The 19,147-nt window shown below is 35.6% G+C and overlaps 1 protein-coding gene across 1 annotated transcript in view; it reads left to right on the forward strand.

Annotated features, from left to right (window-relative positions):
- Positions 1-19,147, forward strand: part of RAP1B (RAP1B, member of RAS oncogene family) — a 50,581-nt gene that overhangs the window by 22,524 nt on the left and 8,910 nt on the right. The window contains exons 2-4 of the mRNA XM_012558398.2: positions 16,449-16,527; positions 17,514-17,582; positions 18,866-18,922. Coding sequence (XP_012413852.1) covers positions 16,471-16,527; positions 17,514-17,582; positions 18,866-18,922 — 183 coding nt within the window. The 5' untranslated portion in view covers positions 16,449-16,470. The remainder of the gene's footprint in view (positions 1-16,448; positions 16,528-17,513; positions 17,583-18,865; positions 18,923-19,147) is intronic.

The raw sequence follows: 19,147 nt of genomic DNA on the forward strand, positions 1-19,147 counted from the left end.
TAGATACCAGATTCTGGGGTACCAAAGTTAATATCCTGTTACGAAAACTAAGGAACCAAATATGTTGTGTTTTGTATCTATACTACCTGCACATGGTAGGCACTTGGCATCCATATGATGTTGCTGAATAAAGATAAAATTACCAGTTGTCTTACTGATTCTTTATGTGGTATATTGTTTCTGACGTCTTAATTTTGGTTTTTGCCATCTTAATATGGGTTTTTATTGCAAGCCTACTCATGCATTTTAAAGTAGGCTGCATATTAATCATATTTTAATAAAATGCTTAACTTTGCTGGATGCAATAGCCAGCCTTCTATTGTTAGAACACCTTTTGTTAATTTAAAAGTACCTTTATTTTTCACAACAGTGGTAAGTTTCTCTTCAGAATGTCTGATACTGTTGCTTACGAGATGGAATCAAGGCTCTTGACCCGTAGATACCCAGATCTCCATTATCTTAACTGCAGACACTCTTGCTGTTTTTATTTTCCTTTTTCTTTGTGTCCTGTGGTCCTTCCAGACTGCTTTCTGCTATATTCTGATGGTCTTCCTAAATTTTGCTTCCTTCTGTACTTTTGTTCTAACTTTCCTTCTCTCTGGCATATTCTTTTCTATTGAAACACTGTAACTGTTCTTCACTTGCCACCTTTTTCTAAACTCCCATACTATTTTGTGTTCTCATGATATTTATTTTCCATATTTTTATGTCATCTTTTTTACAAAATAAGCTTTTTGAGAGCAAGTACATTTTGTTCATCTTTGTAATCTTAACTATGCCCTCCACAAAATGTATATTCACATGCTAATTAAATGAAAAGTTCATTTTCTAATTTAATAAGGGACAGTGTTGCTTCATGAGAAGTCATTGGACTTTTATCCAGATGAGAAAGCTCATATAAAAATACATTGTAAACTGTAAAGGCCTATACAGATATTGTCTGTTATCATAAACACTTGAACTTGACTCTGATACTAAGTGCTGCGCACAATTCAGTTTTTAATTTCCATATGTTTATTTCAGAGAAGATTCTGTTGTTAAAAAAAAAAATAAGCTGTATAGAACCCCTCCCTCCCAAAAGTTTGCAAGGTGTTTTCTAAGCCTTTACAGTTTACAATCATTAAGATTATGAAACAGGAGAGGTAGCATATTCCTACCATAATATTTTCCACCTGGGATGACCACTATCCTTGTTTGCCTAAGACTAGGGGTTTCCTGGGACACAGGACTTACAGTGATAAAATTGGGACAGTTGACCGCCCTGATTCCACTTTACTGTGCAGCCATCCCCTTTGTGTATCACCGTGTTAGTGCAGTTTCAAGGAAGTGTTAATAAATTCCAGCTACCTAGGTTTTTGTTATTTTGTTTTTGATGGGAGAGCTGTATTGGGTGCACTTGGGCTTTTATATCTTAAGTTTCTGAATATACTAATTTTGGACAGATATTCTTTAATGTCCAAATGAAAATTCAAAAGTGCATTTGATAATTCATCTACTTAGGAATGTGATTGTATCAGACATAGCTTGGTGACCTTATCAGGAGGTAATAGTACTCAAAATGTTTAATTAAATATTGCATAAACTGTCAGATAATTCATACTTTATTTATATGTACTATATTAGATATAGATATGTTTATAATAATAGAGAAGTCTCAGATTGCCTGAAAATTTCCCTTTAGTTCTGTTTAAAGTGGTTTAAGCTTTAGTCTTAGGTATGTAGAGGCTGTTTCTTAAGGGCTGTATAACAGGTATATAATGTAGAATAAAGTGGCTACTAAAAACTCTTTGCAGATTTTATCAACAGAAAAACCATAATAGGACATACAATATGCATGGTAATATTGCTGGAAAGCAGAATCAGCCAGTAAAAATATTGATACAATACTTTATACCCAAAAGGGCATTAAACCAGGTTCTTCTGATTTTGTAATGATTAAATTTTAACCTACTTCATGGAGTTACGTGGAATAATTCGTGTCCTTAATTTGATTAACCTGTTGGCTAAAATAGGCGCTTCAGGAATGGTGTGGTTGATTATCTTCTCGTTTTTCTTGTTGTAAGAATGTGAAAAGTTTTTTGTTTTTTCCATTGTGGTAAAATACATATGACAAAAATTTGCCATTTTAACCATTCTTAAGTGTACAATTCAGTGACATTAATGTCTTTCACCATTTTGCACAACCGTCACTATTCATCTCCAAAAGTTTTATATCACCCCAAACAAACTCAGCAATAGCCTTCATTCCCTCCCGCCCCAGTAACCACCACTAAGCCACCTCTGTCTGTGTGCATTTGCGAATTCTAGATATTTCATGTAAGTAGGGCTATACAATATTTGTCTTTCTATGTCTGATTTATTTTATTCAGCATAATGTTTTCAGGGTTCATCCATGTAGTAGCATGTATCAGAATCTGTTTTTTCTTTATGGCTGAATAATCCATTGTATGTGTATATACCACATTTTGTTTATCCATTCATCTGTTGATGGACGTGTGTTGTTTCCACCTTTTGGCTATTGTAAATAATGTTGCAATGAACTTTGATGTACAGGTGCCTATTTGAGTCCCAGCTTGTAATTCTTTTGGATATATATCCAGGGTGGAATTTCTGGGTCATGTGGTAATTCTGTGTGTAACTTTTTGAGGACCCACCAAACTGTTTTCCGCAGCAGCTGCACCATTTTACATTCCCACCAGCAATGAACTAGGGTTCCAGTGTACTAGGTTCTCCATATCCCCATCAACATTTGTTAGTTTCCATTTTTCTGGTAATAGCCATCCTAGTGGATATGAGGTAGTATCTCACTGTGGTTTTTATTTGCATTTCCCTAATGACTATAATGACCTTGAACATCTTTTCATGTGCTTACTGGCTATATCTTCTTCAGAGAAATATCTGTTCAATTCCTTTCCCCATTTTTTAATTGGATTGTTTGTCTTTGCTGTATATTCTAAATATTAAACCTTCATCAGTTTATTCATCTACTTAGGAATGTGTTTGTATATATGGTTCCCAAATATTTTCTCCCATTCTTTTAAGTTGTATCTTCACTTTCTTATAAAGTTCTTTGATGCACGGTTGTTGTTTTTTGGTTTTTGTTTTTTTGTTCTTTTTTTTCATGTTAATGAAGTCCAGTTTATCTGGTTCTTATTTTTTTGTTGTTGTTGCTCCTGCTTTGGTGTCATATCTAAGAATCCATTGTCAAAAACAAGATTTTGATGTTTTATCGCTGTGTTTTCTTCTGAAGGTTTTATGGTTCTAGTTCTTATATTTAGGTCTTTGATCCTTTTGGAGTTAATTTTGTGTATAGTTTGAGGTGTTGGTCCAGTTTCATTCTTTTGCATGTGGGGATCCAGTTGTCCCAAATACAGTCCTTTTGACATCTTTTTTAGCTCTTCATGGTTCTTCTCAGACTTGTCAGCTTATCCAATTTACACTTGCTTCTTCAGCAAAATCCTGAATCACATTGTTATATTAAAAGTACTTGTCCCTTTAAAGCAGTTGTATCCCACATTATATTCCTATATTGAAGTGTAAAGATCAGATGTGGAAGATGAAAAAATTTGGAAAGAGAATGGGAATTTTTAAATTAAAGTTTTTTAAAAAATGGTGTCCTTTTCACAGGAGAGGGAGTCTGCTTTCTTTGCTTGTAGTATTTTTGTTAATTTTTAGTAGATACTTCTTTTAGACTAGATTTCTTTTTTTAGGACTAGAATGTGGAATAAACACTGCCAATAATTTGAACATAGCAGTAGCATCTATTTATTCCTAGAGACATTAGAAATAAGATGCAAGGTGCTTCCTGCCCTGTTTATGAAGGACTTCGGATAAAAAAGAAAAGGAGCAAGTACAAAGATGGCAAGCACTGTGTGAGCAAATAATCTTTATATGATATAGGTATTGTATAATAGAAGCTACCCACTGAGTGTTTTACACTAAGGAATTCATTAAGTCTGGAAAACTTTTTGGTTTTGTGCAATATTGATAATTTTTCCTGTTCCTCATAAACTGGCAAAAGATGCGTTGAAGTTCATTTGATGAAATCTTAAAACTGAAACTATAAAACCTTAAAATTAAGTCAATATTTGTAATCAAATAAATTGTACATTTTAATTTAATTAAGCCAGAAAATATTGTGAAACAAATTGTACATGGTACGTTTTATAACCTCCCTACATAAATCAGTGTTCCGTCCTATGTCTGAGTCTTTTGAATGAATGAGCATCTTATTTCTAATCCCTTTAGGATTAAAGGATACTACAGCCATGTCCATGCCATTGCCAGTTTCTGTTCCACTGTCTTTGAGACCTATTCCAAAAGATAAAAGAGGGTATCTACTGTTGGTCTTAGACTCCCTGTCTTGTTTAAGGGCCCCGGTATCCATCTGTTTGATCATGCTACATCTTATTTTTTTCCTCACTCGTCTAATAAGTCAGCATGTTCTCTTTATTCTGGCTTACCAATTTCTCAGATATGCTCCCTCTTATTCCTTCTGTCACTGCCCTGACTGAGGCTACCATCTCTCATTTATCGTGACCTCTCTTTCTGAATTCCAAGAATTCAGAAAACACTTACTCAATTTCTGTGATCTTTCCAAAACAGATCTGTTCCTGTCATATCCCAATTTGCAAACCCTTTGTCTCTCAGTTTCTCAACTCTTATGGGATAGAGGCCAAACTCCTCAGCCAAGAGCTCCCTTTCCCCCTTCTCATAGCGTGCGCAGTGGAAACCACACATTCTTCTCTCTCTCTCCTTCTGTCAAGCACTCTCATGATGGGATGCCTTCACTCATGCTAGTCCTTTTCTGCATAATGTCCCCATCTCCCGGTGAACTTCTGTCTGCTCCCTTAAGGTCTGGTTTAAACATCCACATAGTGAAGTCTTGTCTGACATATCATCACAGGCAGGCAGTTCTCTTTGTTCACCCACAGCTCTTTGTTTTGTAGTGCCTGCTTGGTTGTGAACTAATAAAGTACAAACATTAGAAACATTTTAATGTTCTAAACTAACAGTATCTTCTGGAGTAGAAGGGCCACTAAAAATATGATTGTCATGTCTGTTTTTCCCCAGCTTCTTAAATATCCCATCTCTTTGTCTTCAGTTTTTAAAAACATCTGTAATGGTTCAGCCATTGCGGAAAACAGTGTGATGGCTCCTCATGAAACTAAAAATAGAACTACCATATGACCCAGCAATTCCATTTCCAGGTATATACCCAAAAGACTTGAAAACAGAGACTTATACACTAGCGTTCGTTGCAGCGCTGTTCGCAATAAACCAAGAGGTGGAAACAGCCTAAATGCCCACCAGCGGATGAATGGATAAACAAAGTATGGTTCGTACATACATAGAATACTACTCAGCCAGTAGGAGAAATGAAGTCTTGAAGTCTTGATACATGCTACAGTATTGATGGAGCTTGAAGACATTATGCTGAGTGAAATAAATCAGTCACAAAAGGAAAAATACTATATGATCTCACTTAAATAGACAAGAGTAGGCATATGTATAGAGACCAAGGTTTGTTAGCCGTTGCTGGGGCGGGAAGCAGTCAATACATGTTACTTGCTAATTTTTTCATCCCATCTATCTAGTTATTTGCAGAGCTTAAAACCTGAGGCACTAAATGACTTCAGATACATAGTACTTTAACAGAAAACTGTGTATCTGGGAGTTGTCACTGATTCTTCCCTGTATTCCATCACCAAGTCAGATCTGTTCTACCTTGGGACCTCTGGAATCAATTCCATTCTCTCCACCCCATTACCAGATAAGGGCCTTCAATATTTCTCACATGGAGAAAGGGGATAAAGAGATTAAAAAAAAAAGGAAAACATTAATTTGCTATACACTTGAATTTCAGTGACCAGATTAGAGACATGATTTTTTTTTTTTAATTATTTTTTGTTGTTGCTGTTGAGAATATGCGCAGCAGAATGTACACAATTCAACAGTTTCTACATGTACAATTCAGTGACCGTCTACAAGCTTTTAAGACGCCAGGTACTACACAGTGAGCTAGGAGGTGGAACAGAAGCAATAAACATGATACTAGACCAGTTCACTGCTTGCTATGTGCTACTCGTGCAAAACGTTTTGCATAGGACAAGTTACTTCATTTTACTCTTAAAAACCCTATGAAGTAGATACTGTTATCCCCATTTTCAAATGAGGAAATGAGGCACAGAGAGGTTAAATAACATCAGTGGCATCACCAGAAGGAGCAGGGGGTGCAGACCTCACCAGGTGACACCAGAATGACTATAAAATTTTCATGTAGTGTTCCAGCAGAAATTTATTATTTTTTATAAAAATATCCCTGTAGTTAGTTATAACAACAAAAATATTTTTCATAAACCCAGCTTACAAGTATCAATATACCTATAAGGCTAAAATTCTATGCTAATTTACATTTTGAACCTTCTAATGTGTTCCAGTCAGAGCTGCCATTGTTACTCAGTTACAATGATGCTTCCAATCATGTGGTTTTGTGTGCACCCACTACAAGTATGCACTGTTGTTTTTGTTGCTGCTGGTGTTTTTATACTTGCTGATTTTGCCAGATTTTCTGATGTTTTAGCTACAATATTCTGGTAATTAGTATTTGTGAACCTGTGTCAGTAACTTTTTTGAGAATGAAGTAGTAATTAAAGGAAAAGAAGTGATACACAGAAATTACGATCTACAAGTAACATGAGTACAAAAAATATTACAAAGGATTCTGTATGATCTGGTACAAGAGGAGGTCCATGGGGGAGAGGAGTGACACCATGAGTTACCACACTGGGTGACACCAACCCTAGTGACACTGCTGAATAACATGGGCCATGATCACTCAGCTAAAATGTGGTAGAACTAGGATTCCAACCCAGACAATCAGATCTAAAGTCTATACTCTTAACAGATATATTTTTCTATTGTATCATATTTTCTAAATTTAAAATATGGTTAACTAAGGCTCTTTTTTGTATCACATTTTTGTATCACATGCTAAGATATTTAACACATATTAAAGTTAATGTCTATACTGAAGCTATTTAAATTGTGTTTGGAGGAAGATCTTTTGAGTCAATATGTATGCCTATAGAATTCACAACTACAGCTGATGAGAGAAAAAAAAAAAGGAAGGTTATTTTTTAGGTTATGCCCTGTTGGGAGCTGGGAAGATTTCTACAGAAATCCAACTTATTTGGAGAGCTGATACATCTTGAACCCACATTATTTCTTCCTGCCTGCTTTTAAAACATCTTTGGTCTCTCTCATTTTTTTTTGTTGATTAACTACTGTGCTCATCTTTTGACTCTAGCTGAGAATTCTATTAAAAAACTGGTGGTTCTACATTTGTCAGATTACTGATAAATTGTTATACTCTAGTTTGTACATTCTCTTAGAGATGTGATCAAGTACTGAACCAAAAGGTAACTACAGTAATAAAACTGGGAAATATGACCTTAAATTGCATGTCAAAGTATATGTTACTGAATATTTCAGTGAAAGAGTTGGTGTGTTTAATTGAAATAAGCTTTATTTACTAAATATTAATCCATGAAAAGGGCAAGGAAAAAATTTTTTCCTATTTGAGGTATTATAAATATGGTCAGAATAAATTTTATAAATAGTTGGATAGTCTAGAAATTCTACGCTTGACTAGATTTAGAAATTCCATTCACGGAGAAGACCTTTCTCAACAGAATATGAGTTAGTAAGATTGGAAACATTTCCCATTTGTCCTTATTATGAGAGAGGCACACATCTCAAAAAGTAAATATGATAAAACAGTATTCAGTTTAACAGTTTTCATTGTATTTTGTAATTCCCCATTAGAAGTTCTATTTTTCAAAGAGGATATGAGAGGTAGGTAGTGTTTGGGCCTTATATTTTTATTATTTTAAATAATTTTAAAATCTCAGAACTTTTAAATTCTGTCAGTTGTGGCCAACAGATTAGTACCAGGTCCTTCTGACATTTGAATTAGTTAATTTTATTTGGCAGTGAAAAAGAGAACACAATAATCCTCTTTAGCTACTAAAATACTGCTTTGTGAGTTGGAGGCGGGAAGGAAAAATCAAGTATTTTCTCTCCCAGAAGTGTCTAGTGGGAGAATTAATGTCACTTGACTTCAAGAACCAGTAGTTAAGTGTTTTAACTTAGCCTTTTATTTATAATTTAAGATAACAGAATTTCAATTAGAATGGAGGGGGTAGCTAAACAACTTGAGGTTGGCAGAATCACTTGAGTTGTGAACATTTTGGAAAACTTTTAATTTGACTATGGCTATTTGGTGACTGTAGGAATCCTGGTGGCGCAGTGGTTAAGTGCTTGGCTGCAAACCAACAGGTCAGAGATTCGAACCCACCACCTATTCTGCAGGAGAAGGATGTAGCAGTCTGCTTCCATAGATTATAGCCTTGGAAACCCCCTGAGGCGGTTCTGCTCTGTCCTGTAGGGTCGTTATGAGTCGGAATCAACTCCAAGACAACAAGTTTGGTGTTTTTGTTTTTTTTGTTTGTTTTAATTTGGTGACTAAGGAGCCCTGGTGGTGCAGAGGTTAAGCACTTGGCTGTTAACAGAAAGGTTGACAGTTCAAACTCACCCAGCGGCTCTGCAGGAGAAAGACCTGGCAATCTGCTTCCATAAAGATTATAACCAAGAAAAACCCTGTGGGGCAGTTTTACTAGATTATATGGGGTCACTATGAGTTGAAATCAACACAACTAACAACATTTGGTGACCCTTTGACATGATGTTCTAATGAAAGAAATTATGCTTTTAAAACGTTGCTTATCACTTTTCAAGCATTTGATTCTATGTTCTACATTTACCGATGAGATTTAAAGCATTAGGCAAATTATGAGGTTAAGAGCTGATGCGTCTCGATCCTAATAGCTGTTGGTTTTAAGTATTTCTGTTCTGGGACATTTTCTTTTCTACTGGACTGTAAATTCCTAGAGGACAAGTGTAAGCACTATTGTTTTTTTTTAATAGCAAGATTTGTTTAGTTTATCTTCATTTGGGATCCATGGCATTTGTCAAAAATTGATGTGAACTTAAATGGCAGTTACCTATAAAAGTTAACTAGTTGGTCTTAAAAAAAAAATCTAAATAATTTTTTTCTTTCCTGGAAATAAGTCTTTAGCTAGTCATTCTTTTATTCATCAAACATTTCTAGATCAAATAGTGGATACCAAAAAAGGGCCACTCTGCATCTAGTTGCTGATTATAATGATTGACATTTAAGGCTTTTATTGACAATCTGCATTTTTATTTAATTTGCCCATCAACTCTGTGAAATGGGGATTATCACTGTCTGTATTTTACAGATTCAGTCACCAGCCTAAAAATAAGTGACCACCTTCTGTAAGTTGCATAAATTGCCAGCTTTGTGCCTCTTTGTTTCTAAATTCCATGTTTTTAACACCCTGAGCTACAGAGATGGTATACTATTTATTTTTATGTGTATAAGAAAAACTAAGATTGGTGCTCACACTAGTCAAATGGCTTTATTTACTGATGATGAACTGGCTTCACTTGGTTAAGAAGTCTCTGAAAATGTTGGTTATTTATTTAGTTTAAGTTTCTTAAATTACAGAATTGCTTTATGTCACTGAAGCATAGGTCCATCATTTCAAAAAAAAAAAAGAATCATTTGTTTGCTTTTCAAGATAATCTTGGTTTCAAGGTAACCGTATATACAAATTTTGTTACTAGATTAACATAAACTTAAATTTTTAATTCTTTTCATCTGCTGTGTTATATTCTGTCCTGCATAGAATTACAGCAGTCTTTAAAGATAACGTTATTCACCAGTGTTACACAACCAATCTCTTCATGTAGGGTGGTAGTTAAAGAGAAGTTTATATCTAAGAGAGGACCTCATGCCTATGCCCTAATCTTCAACCTGTTTGAAAGAAGGCCCACAAAGCATCTTGAACTAGCATGCTGTTGGCATCAAGTCAACTCTAACTGATGGCAACCCCATGTGTTTCAGAGTAAAATTGTACTCCTTAGCGTTTTCAGTAGCTGATTTTTTGCAAGTAGATCACCAGTACTTTTTTCCCAGGTGCCTCTGGGTGGACTCTAACCTCCAACCTTTCAGTTAGCAGCCATTAACTATTAACCGTTCGCACCACCCAGGGACTTCATCATGCTGGAAGGAAGAAGGAAATGTGGAAAGCCTTTGCATGTTGCCTTGATTGAGTGCTCAGTAATGATTAATAGATTTTCCCAGTTGTAGGCAGCCTATGAACAGGGAGATTGTCCTGTATTATTTTCAGTCCTTTTAATTTTATCTGTATTATATTTTCTAAAGATAATTCCAAAATGTCTGTGGTATCAAACTACCAGTATGAAGTTAAGGAAAGGATATTGTTATCATTAAATTTTATTACCAAAGCAGAGTTTTATATATCTTTTTTTACAGTGATTAAGGAGAAGGAATATAAAAGCTAAGATACTTTTAAAATTCCATCAATATATAATTCTTCAAAATCTGGTATATGTAAAAGTGCATTTTAGAATTGAAAGGGACTTTAGAGATCATCTAGTCCAGAAATTAAAAGCTGGTGGCACAGAATCCAAATCTCTATCCTTTAAGATAAATTTTGTTGGTTTCCACAATGTTTATAATTTTTAGAATTCAGATGACTTTAGTTGTATGAGCATGCATTCTCTGCTTCACCGCCAATTCATACCATTCCCTAATACTAACATCTTGCTGTTTTAGACATTTACAAGCCCACCTGGCTGATGTAAGGCATCTGAGTGTGCGGTTCCTCTGCTTTCCCCCATTGCTTCATTTTATAGATGAGAAACCTGGAATAGGAGATTTAAGTGATTTACCTCAAGTTATACAACTTTCCAAATAGCAGAGCTAAGCCTCTTAAATCCCAAGATAATGTTGCTTTTTACAGCTTGTTGTTTCCTCTTAGAAAACGATACAAGATAGTATATAATCAAGTTCTAAAGTATTTGGTGCAGCTTGTCAGAAAGGGGAGCAATCACTGTGGGCTGAGATAGTGCAAGAATGCTTTAGGGATATTTCCTTGACACTACTGCCTTAACAGCTGCATCCTGAGTGTATGCTAATCAGGAATGTCCTATCCTGACCTGTGTTATTCTTGCTACACAGTAGGGGAAAAAAGTCATCCTCCTTTTTAGAGCTGGCAAAGGAAATCACTGAGGGGCAGTTTGTACCTACTGTAATAGAACCACATAAGACCAACTACATTAAGATTCCTATGTAAATCAATCCCATTTATGCCCCCTGTTGGCAGAGGAAGGAGGAGGCATCCAAACCATGAATTCTCCAATGGATCCTGGACAAATCCCTGTAGTCTCCCAAATCCTAATTTAACATCAGCCACCACTTAATCAGCACATCATAAATTATTCCACAAAAGATGCTGATTTTAAAATGCTAAACAGGACAAAGCCTAATGGTAGAGCATTTTGTTGACAAAGGATTTAATACTGACCTGTTGAAAGGACTCTAGATACTGAGTACTTTCTCTTTAACAGAGGTCCTTCATAGCCGCATAATGCAGTCCTTCCATTCACACATTCTTTATCTCCCTTGCTTTATTTTATTTTTTTCTCCATACTGCTTCTGACGTATTGTATATTGACTTTACTTGTTTTACCCCCCCTAGATCATAAATCCTATGAGGACAGGATCTTTTGTTCACTGCTCTATTCTGATTTCATAGGATGGTCCTAACATGTAGTAGGTATTCAGTAAATATTTATTGATATTGAAAGCTGTATTACAGTGATCTGTTTATATATGCTTGACTTTCTCATAAGTCTGAGTTCTTTGTTGGAAGGTATCATTTCTTAGACTTTCTTTTCTAGTCTTCAGATTCTAACAGTTCTTAGAACAGCATAGGTCCTCTGTAAATGTTTACACCAAGTAAATAGTTAACCAGAAGTTTGTTTTGTTTTTTTTTTTCAATACTACATCAGCTATCATTTTGTTATGCTTTTTCATTTCCCCTGTGACTTTTAGAGTTACTCCTATGGTTCATAATTTGGGTCAGTAATAATCTGCAGTTGGATCTTAGGTCTTACTAATGAAAAATACTGTGTAATCCAGAATGGTAAAATAATTAAATCGTTATTTGCTTTTTGATATAGTCAGCACATTTAGACTAAAACTTTACAAAGTTTTTTGTATAGAGCTAGTAGGTAAAAGAGTAGTGATTCTCAACAGAAAACCCGTTGCCATCGAGAGATTCCAACTCATGGCAACCCTATAGGACAGAGTAGAGCTGCCCCATAAGGTTTCCACGGAGCAGCTGGTGAATTCAGACTGCCAGCCTTTTGGCTCGCAGCCAGGCTCTTAACCACTGCACCACCAGGGCTCCAGTTCTTTTTTTGTTTGTTTGTTTGTTTTAACAAAGACAAATTTATTTCTTCACAGTAATGTAGGCTAAAAGTCCAAATTCAGGGCATCAGCTCCAGGGGAAGGCTTTTTCTGTTGGCCTTATTCTCTTCGGTGTTCCCCTGGACTAGGAGCTTCTCTGCGCAGGGACCCTGGTCCAAAGGATGTGCTCTGCTCCGGGCACTGCTTTCTTGATGGCATGAGGTCCCCCAGGGCTCCAATTCTTAATGGAGGAAACAGCAATTCTGTTTCACTGTATTGAGTGGTAGCTCAGACCAGTGCTAGTGATGTCAAACAGCTATCATGTGTTGATTGTTACTGTGTGCAAGGTACCATTATCACTGACTCTTAAGAAAAGTTACATTTCATTCCTTAATTTATTGAGCACATATTATGTGCCAGGCACTGTTTCAGGTTCTGGGCATATAACAATGAAGAAAACAAAAAACCCTTTCCTTGTGGAGTTTACATTCTTACATAATCTGCCTCACAATTTTATGTAGGTGTTACTGCCTCCATTTTACTTAGAAGGAAAGTGGAGCTCTGAAAGATTTCATAACTTGCCCAAGGTTATCGAAAGCCAGCATTTAAAACTTAGGTGCTGTTATCCACTGTTGCTGTCCTTTCAAAATTGTCTGCATTTGTGGTCTTGAAAGAGAACAGTTAGTCTCAGTATCTCAAACAGTAGTTATCACAAATCCATTTGAAACCTGATATGATGTCTTTCCCCATCTTAAAATTGTGCACAAAAGTTTAGACAAGTCATAGATTTCCAAATGTTCAAACAGTTTTTTAGGGCTAGTGTGGTGGGAAAGCGCAAAGATGTGAAAAAAAACAGATGTTGGTTCAAATATTGGCTTTCATACTGTTAATTTTTTTGTTTTTAAGGAAAAAATTAACCCCCTGGCAGTGGTGTTTATCAGAGTTTAAATAAAAATATTTTGATTGGTCCAGATAAGGAAATATTAGTAAGAGATTAAGAAAGATGTTGATTATGCTCAGTTGCATTGTCCTCTTAGCACTGTTCCTTGTTAGAAAGTTGCTTAGTGCTAAGGTAGATATATTCTGTCACTATATATTTTAGGTTTAAAATTTTTATTGCTAACCTTAAATTTTCTACGACCGTAAGACTTTGCAGTAAAAATTCTTCTGGGTTGAGTTATTAAAATTAAAACACAAATTGATTAGCATTATTTATAATATTCCCAAACTGGAAACAATCCAAATGTCCATCAGCTGGTGAATGGATAAAGAAAATGTGGGGTATCCATAGAAGGGAGATATTTTTATCAATAATAAGAAATAAAAGAACAAACTACTGATAGAAGCAATAATATGAATGAACCTCAAAAACATGCCAGGTGAGATAATACAAACACAAAAGACTACATCTTGTATGATACCATTTATTTGAAGTTTCTTTTAAGAAATCTTTTGAAAGTCAGGTGGTTTCCATTCTTTGCTTTCAACAAAACTAAAGAAGGACTGAATTAAATTAGCCAAGAGATTATTAAAAATAATTTTTGATAATAGATTACTGTGATTTTTGCTATATAACTTGGAAGGAGCTCAAAAAATTGGGTGACACTGATATAACAAAAACTCTATCCACCCCTTCGTTATGTTGTTTACACCCATAAAAATGAAAAATAACAAGATGATTCCTGATTCATTTTAGCAACAAGTAATATTCATTCATGGATAAATGAAGCAACGGAGGCCCAACTATCTTGTTAAGAAATACAGTGCTTATAATTTTATAGTTTTTATAGTCATTATTTTTTAATGGTAATATTTATGTTGATGCAATCAAATGTGTTATGCTCAAAGTCTTAGAAAATTTATACAGTTGTGTAGCAATCACCATAACTAGTTTTAGGATACTTCTATCACTACAGAAGTTCCTGCCTTAGTTACCTATCTAGTGCTGATATAATAGAAATACCACAAGTGGATGGCTTTAGCAAAGATAAATTTATTCTTTCAGCAGTCTAGGAGGCTAGAAGTCTGAATTAAGGGTGCCAGCTCCAGGGGAAGGCTTTCTGTCTGTGTTAGCTTTGGGGGAAGATCCTTGTCATCAATCTTCCCCTGGTCTAGGAGCTTCTCAGTACAGGGACCCCGGGTCCAAAGGACATGCTTCTCTCCTGGTTCTTCATTCCTGGTGGTAAGAGGTCCCTCTCATCTCTGCTTGCCTGTCTCTTTTATATTGCAAAAGAAATTGACTCAAGATAAAACCTACTCCTGTAGATTGAGTGAGTCCTGCCTCATTCATTTAACTTCCTCTAATCCTGTCTCATTAACGTTATAGAAGTTAGGATTTACAATACAGAGGATAACCACATCAGATCACAAAATAGTATACATCCACAAGTGCTGGCAGTCATGGCCTGGCCAAGTTGACACACATTTTTGGGGACACAATTCAATTCATAACAGTTCCCTTGTGACCATACATAGTCAGTCTCTACTCTCACCCTCAGGCAACCAGTGATCTACTTTCTGTCTTTATAAACCAAAAAAACAAACCCATTGCCTATGAGTCATTCCAGTTCATAGTTATGACCATACAGGACAGAGTAAAACTGCCCCCATAGGGTTTCCAAGGAGCAGCTGGTGAATTTGAACTGCCAACCTTTTGGTTAGCAGCTGAGCACTTAACACTCCACCACCAGGGCTCCTTTGTCTGTAGATTTGCCTTTTTAAGGGAGCAGATCTCCAGGTCTTTTCCTTCAAGGAGCCATTGATGAGTTTGATTCTCACCACGGACCTTTCTGTTAGCAGCCAAGTGCTTAATTGTAGTGCCACCAAGGCTCCTTACCATGACTGTAGAATTGTTTTTTCTTAATTAAGAAAGTTTAAAATTTGTTCTTGTGGCTACCATGGCTACAGACCTATTAGGTTTTCTGTTTCTTTTTTTTTTTATTTTTAAGGAATGTGGGAGCTTTTAATTCTTAATGTGATGCCCTATTGCAGAAACTTTTAGGATCTTCTTTTTCTGTCCTTAGTATTTTGAAATTTCATAATGATAATCCTTGGTTTGGGCTTCTTTTTTGCTTTTATTTTGTTTGGATTTCCCTATTTCATCATGCGAAACACTCAGTAAACCTTTTCAGTCTGGGCGCTCATATTCTTCAGTTCTACCTCTAATTCCAGACCAGCTTCAGGATTCTTCAGGGGCAAATTGGCTCCCGTTTGTACCTCCCCCAACTTCAGGAGTATGCATTTGGTATTCAGCTTCCTGTGCTAACTCATTTACCATTCCTTTATCCCAGGGATCAGCAAACTTTATCTGCAGAATAACCAAACCCGTTGTCCTCCAGTTGATTCTGAAAATGCCAGATAGTAAATATCTTTGGCTTCCAAGCCAGATGGTCTACTGTTGTAATTGTTTAACTCTGTCATTGTGGCAGGAATACAACCATAAACAATACACAAATGAATGGGTGTGACTGTATTCCAATAAAACTTTATGTACAAAAATAGGTAGTGGGTCAGATTTGTTTTCAGATCTTTGCCCTATCCTGTTGATCTTCACTAGACCATTAGCTCAGTGAGGACATGGGTTTTTGTCTTTTGTTCATTGGTTATATCCCTGGATCTTCGTAGGCACTCGCCTACCTCTTGTGCAGGGTTACAGATGGTTCATAGTGTGTTTGCATTTGTTTCCTGTTCTTGTTTTGGAATGGCTTCTGAGAAAAGGGTGGTGGGAGACATGTTTGTCACTGGTATCTTGTAACCAATAAAATACTCCTTTGTGCTGTTTTCCAGCCCCCCTCCTCCTCTTTTTTTTTTTTTTTAAACTTACTAGACTAAATATTTGATTCTGAATTAATTTAGGATATTGCTGAAAGTCATGTTTGTAATTCTGTAGTTTCTTTTACCTCTGTGTTATAAAGAGCCCTACCAATAGCATCCTTTAGGAGCTGTTTATAGAATGTGTTCCAGATTAGCACACTATAGTTATCGTTTTAAATAAATCTGCTTTCTTGAGTGTGTCTTATTTATATAAGAAGCACATTAATACAAAGACATTACTTAAGAATTCATTACTTTTTTTTTTACACAGGTTTTATCAACAAGTTTGCACCATGCGTGAATATAAGTTAGTCGTTCTTGGCTCAGGAGGTGTTGGAAAGTCTGCTCTGGTAAGTCATTCTCAGTGTACTTAAGCTATTCACTTTAAGACATGTTCCTTTTCTGTTGAGGTTTAGGTTTTGATTATAAAGCTTCTTTTGTTTAGTAGGATGAAATCTCATAATGGCTTTAGAAGTAATATTTTTCTTGTAATTGCACTCTACTTTCAGTTGTATCTGGATAAATCATATTTTTCCTGGAACATTAGTTCCAAACTGACATGAGGTATGCCAAAATAGAGTTTGGACTAAGCACAGAGGGTGAGAGCATATAAATGTGTGTCTGTATGTATTTGCAGAGTCAGATGGGAATGAATTTTGGTCTTTTTCCGTGTGAATAGGCTTATACTATATATTTTATGTTAGAAAATATTTTAAAAAATTATTTAAAAAATCTTTTTCAAGTGTTACCTTTGTCTAGTTTTTTACATAATTTTAGAAGCCACGTTTTCTCCATCAAGGAATACCATAGCAAGAAGGAAGACACAACTTGGTGGTAGGGGAGTGGGGTAAAGGGAGAAGCTTAGAGAAAATAAGTTGAGTACTTGAGAGTTTAGCAAAAACCCCACAAGAAGAAATAGATTGACCTTCTCTTTCTCCCAAGTGAGAGAAAACCGTCTCACTTGGCCACGTAGAGTAGCCACCTGGCACAGAACTTGACATGCTTGGATCAAACTGAGAAGTGTGTACAACATGGCATGAGCTGTGTTTTCATTTGTAAATATATCCAAAGGAATGGGAAGGTGTGTTGTACGTGCCCATGCGTGTATATACACAACAGTTAGGTATATTCTAATTAAAATTCAAATTTAAGCCCTTAAGACTGAAGCAGGAGGCATTTCTAAGATAATTTTCTCACCAATTGCATACGTTTACATGTATTGATTGTTTTTTTGTCAGTGGTATAATCTTCAATGTGAAATCATTAGTTTAAAATGTACAATTTGGATTTTTGTTTTTTTTTAAGAAATGTAATGGTATATTAATTTTTTTTCCAGACCGTACAGTTTGTTCAAGGAATTTTTGTTGAAAAATATGATCCTACAATAGAAGATTCTTATAGAAAGGTATATCTTAATTTAGAAGGCTTTTTGCTTTTGACCTTAATATATAAATAAATACATATTTTTAGCTTCATAATTATTGAATGTTGTATACAAAGTAGGATGAAGAAGCAGATTTAATTTATAAAATTATTTATTTGGAAAAAGTTTACACTCCATTATTACCTGGCATTGTATGTTTGCCCATATAGGAGTCACATGCACACACATAGAGAACCTTAAGTTTATTTTGGCCCCAAAATTGTAATTTGACGTACAAACTTTAGAGTAAGACCATCCATTCCAGTTGGTAGCCTCCATATTTTTCCCTCTAGAAGGACTGAATAGTCTCAGGCTTTCTTCTTTTAAACCTAGAGATGTGAGTCCAGAGGTCTCCCCTAACATTCCTGCTTAGGACTTCTTGAGAAAGTGCCACTGCTAACAATAGAAAAGTGAATTCCTGTGTCCACTAACAGCATGTGACAATAGAACTTAATGTACAGACTTTTTAACTTAATATGGGGAGAGTTGTACTTTTTGTGTAGCTGCTAACCTTTGTGTAGCAGCCAGCCTGATGGAAACAAAGCAGACACTGTTTCCCTTTTTCCCTGCATGTCCACAGTCATCCAAAACAACTGGAAACCACTTCCTCCACCTCAGCTGTAAAGCAATATTACTCTCTTCTCTTCATACCTAATTCTAAGCAACTTTTTTTTTTCACCCTAGGGAATATTAGGCAAAAGAGGTAGCTACTACCCATTACTGTCATTACGAGTTGATTCCGACTCATAGTGACCCTGTAGGACAGAGTAGAACTGCCCCATAGGATTTCCAAGGAGCAGCTGGAACTGCCACCGTTTTGGTTAGCATATATAATTCATTGGATAGCTGTGGCACTGCTTGTTACCAGTAATGGTAGGGGTTGTGGTTATCTAGAGAAATAGTATATCTAAAGTATTATGGGGGAGTTAAGATAGCAACACTTCTAATATTGTTGGAACTATCTTGGAGCTATTTTGAAATCATTTCCTCTCCAGAATTAAGTGCTGAATGATTCATATTGAGACTCGATCTTGTAGGTGTCCTTGTGTTGAGTTGAGAACACATGTTTTTTAAACCTAATACAATTTAGGGGTCTTTGAACCTTGATTACCTGGTTATTTGCCCCTGTTTTGTTAAAGTATTAAGCTTGAGATTTGCTTGTAAAGTAACTAATGTATGTCTGTGTTTAAAATCACAGCTTTTGTGTATATTACGGTAGTCTCGTATTCATGAAAACTAAAGGTGTATTTTAATTTTTTCCTCAGCAAGTTGAAGTAGATGCACAACAGTGTATGCTTGAAATCTTGGATACTGCAGGAACGGTATGTAAAATGAAGTACCAAAGTATATGTACAGTTTGTACAATATTGACCTTACAAATGCTAGTACTCTATAGCCGAATATTAGTTACACTTAGATCTGGAAACTTTTTCTTATTGTCTTGAATTCTTACTTTTTTTTTTTTTTTTATGTTGTGCTTTCTAATTACAGTAGGTCAGTTATTGCAGGATTAATTAGAACATTTATTAGAATGAAAATTTTCATAA

The sequence above is a fragment of the Trichechus manatus genome, unplaced genomic scaffold (assembly GCF_000243295.1).
Source record: "Trichechus manatus latirostris isolate Lorelei unplaced genomic scaffold, TriManLat1.0 scaffold00164, whole genome shotgun sequence".
NCBI classification, from domain to species: domain Eukaryota; kingdom Metazoa; phylum Chordata; class Mammalia; order Sirenia; family Trichechidae; genus Trichechus; species Trichechus manatus.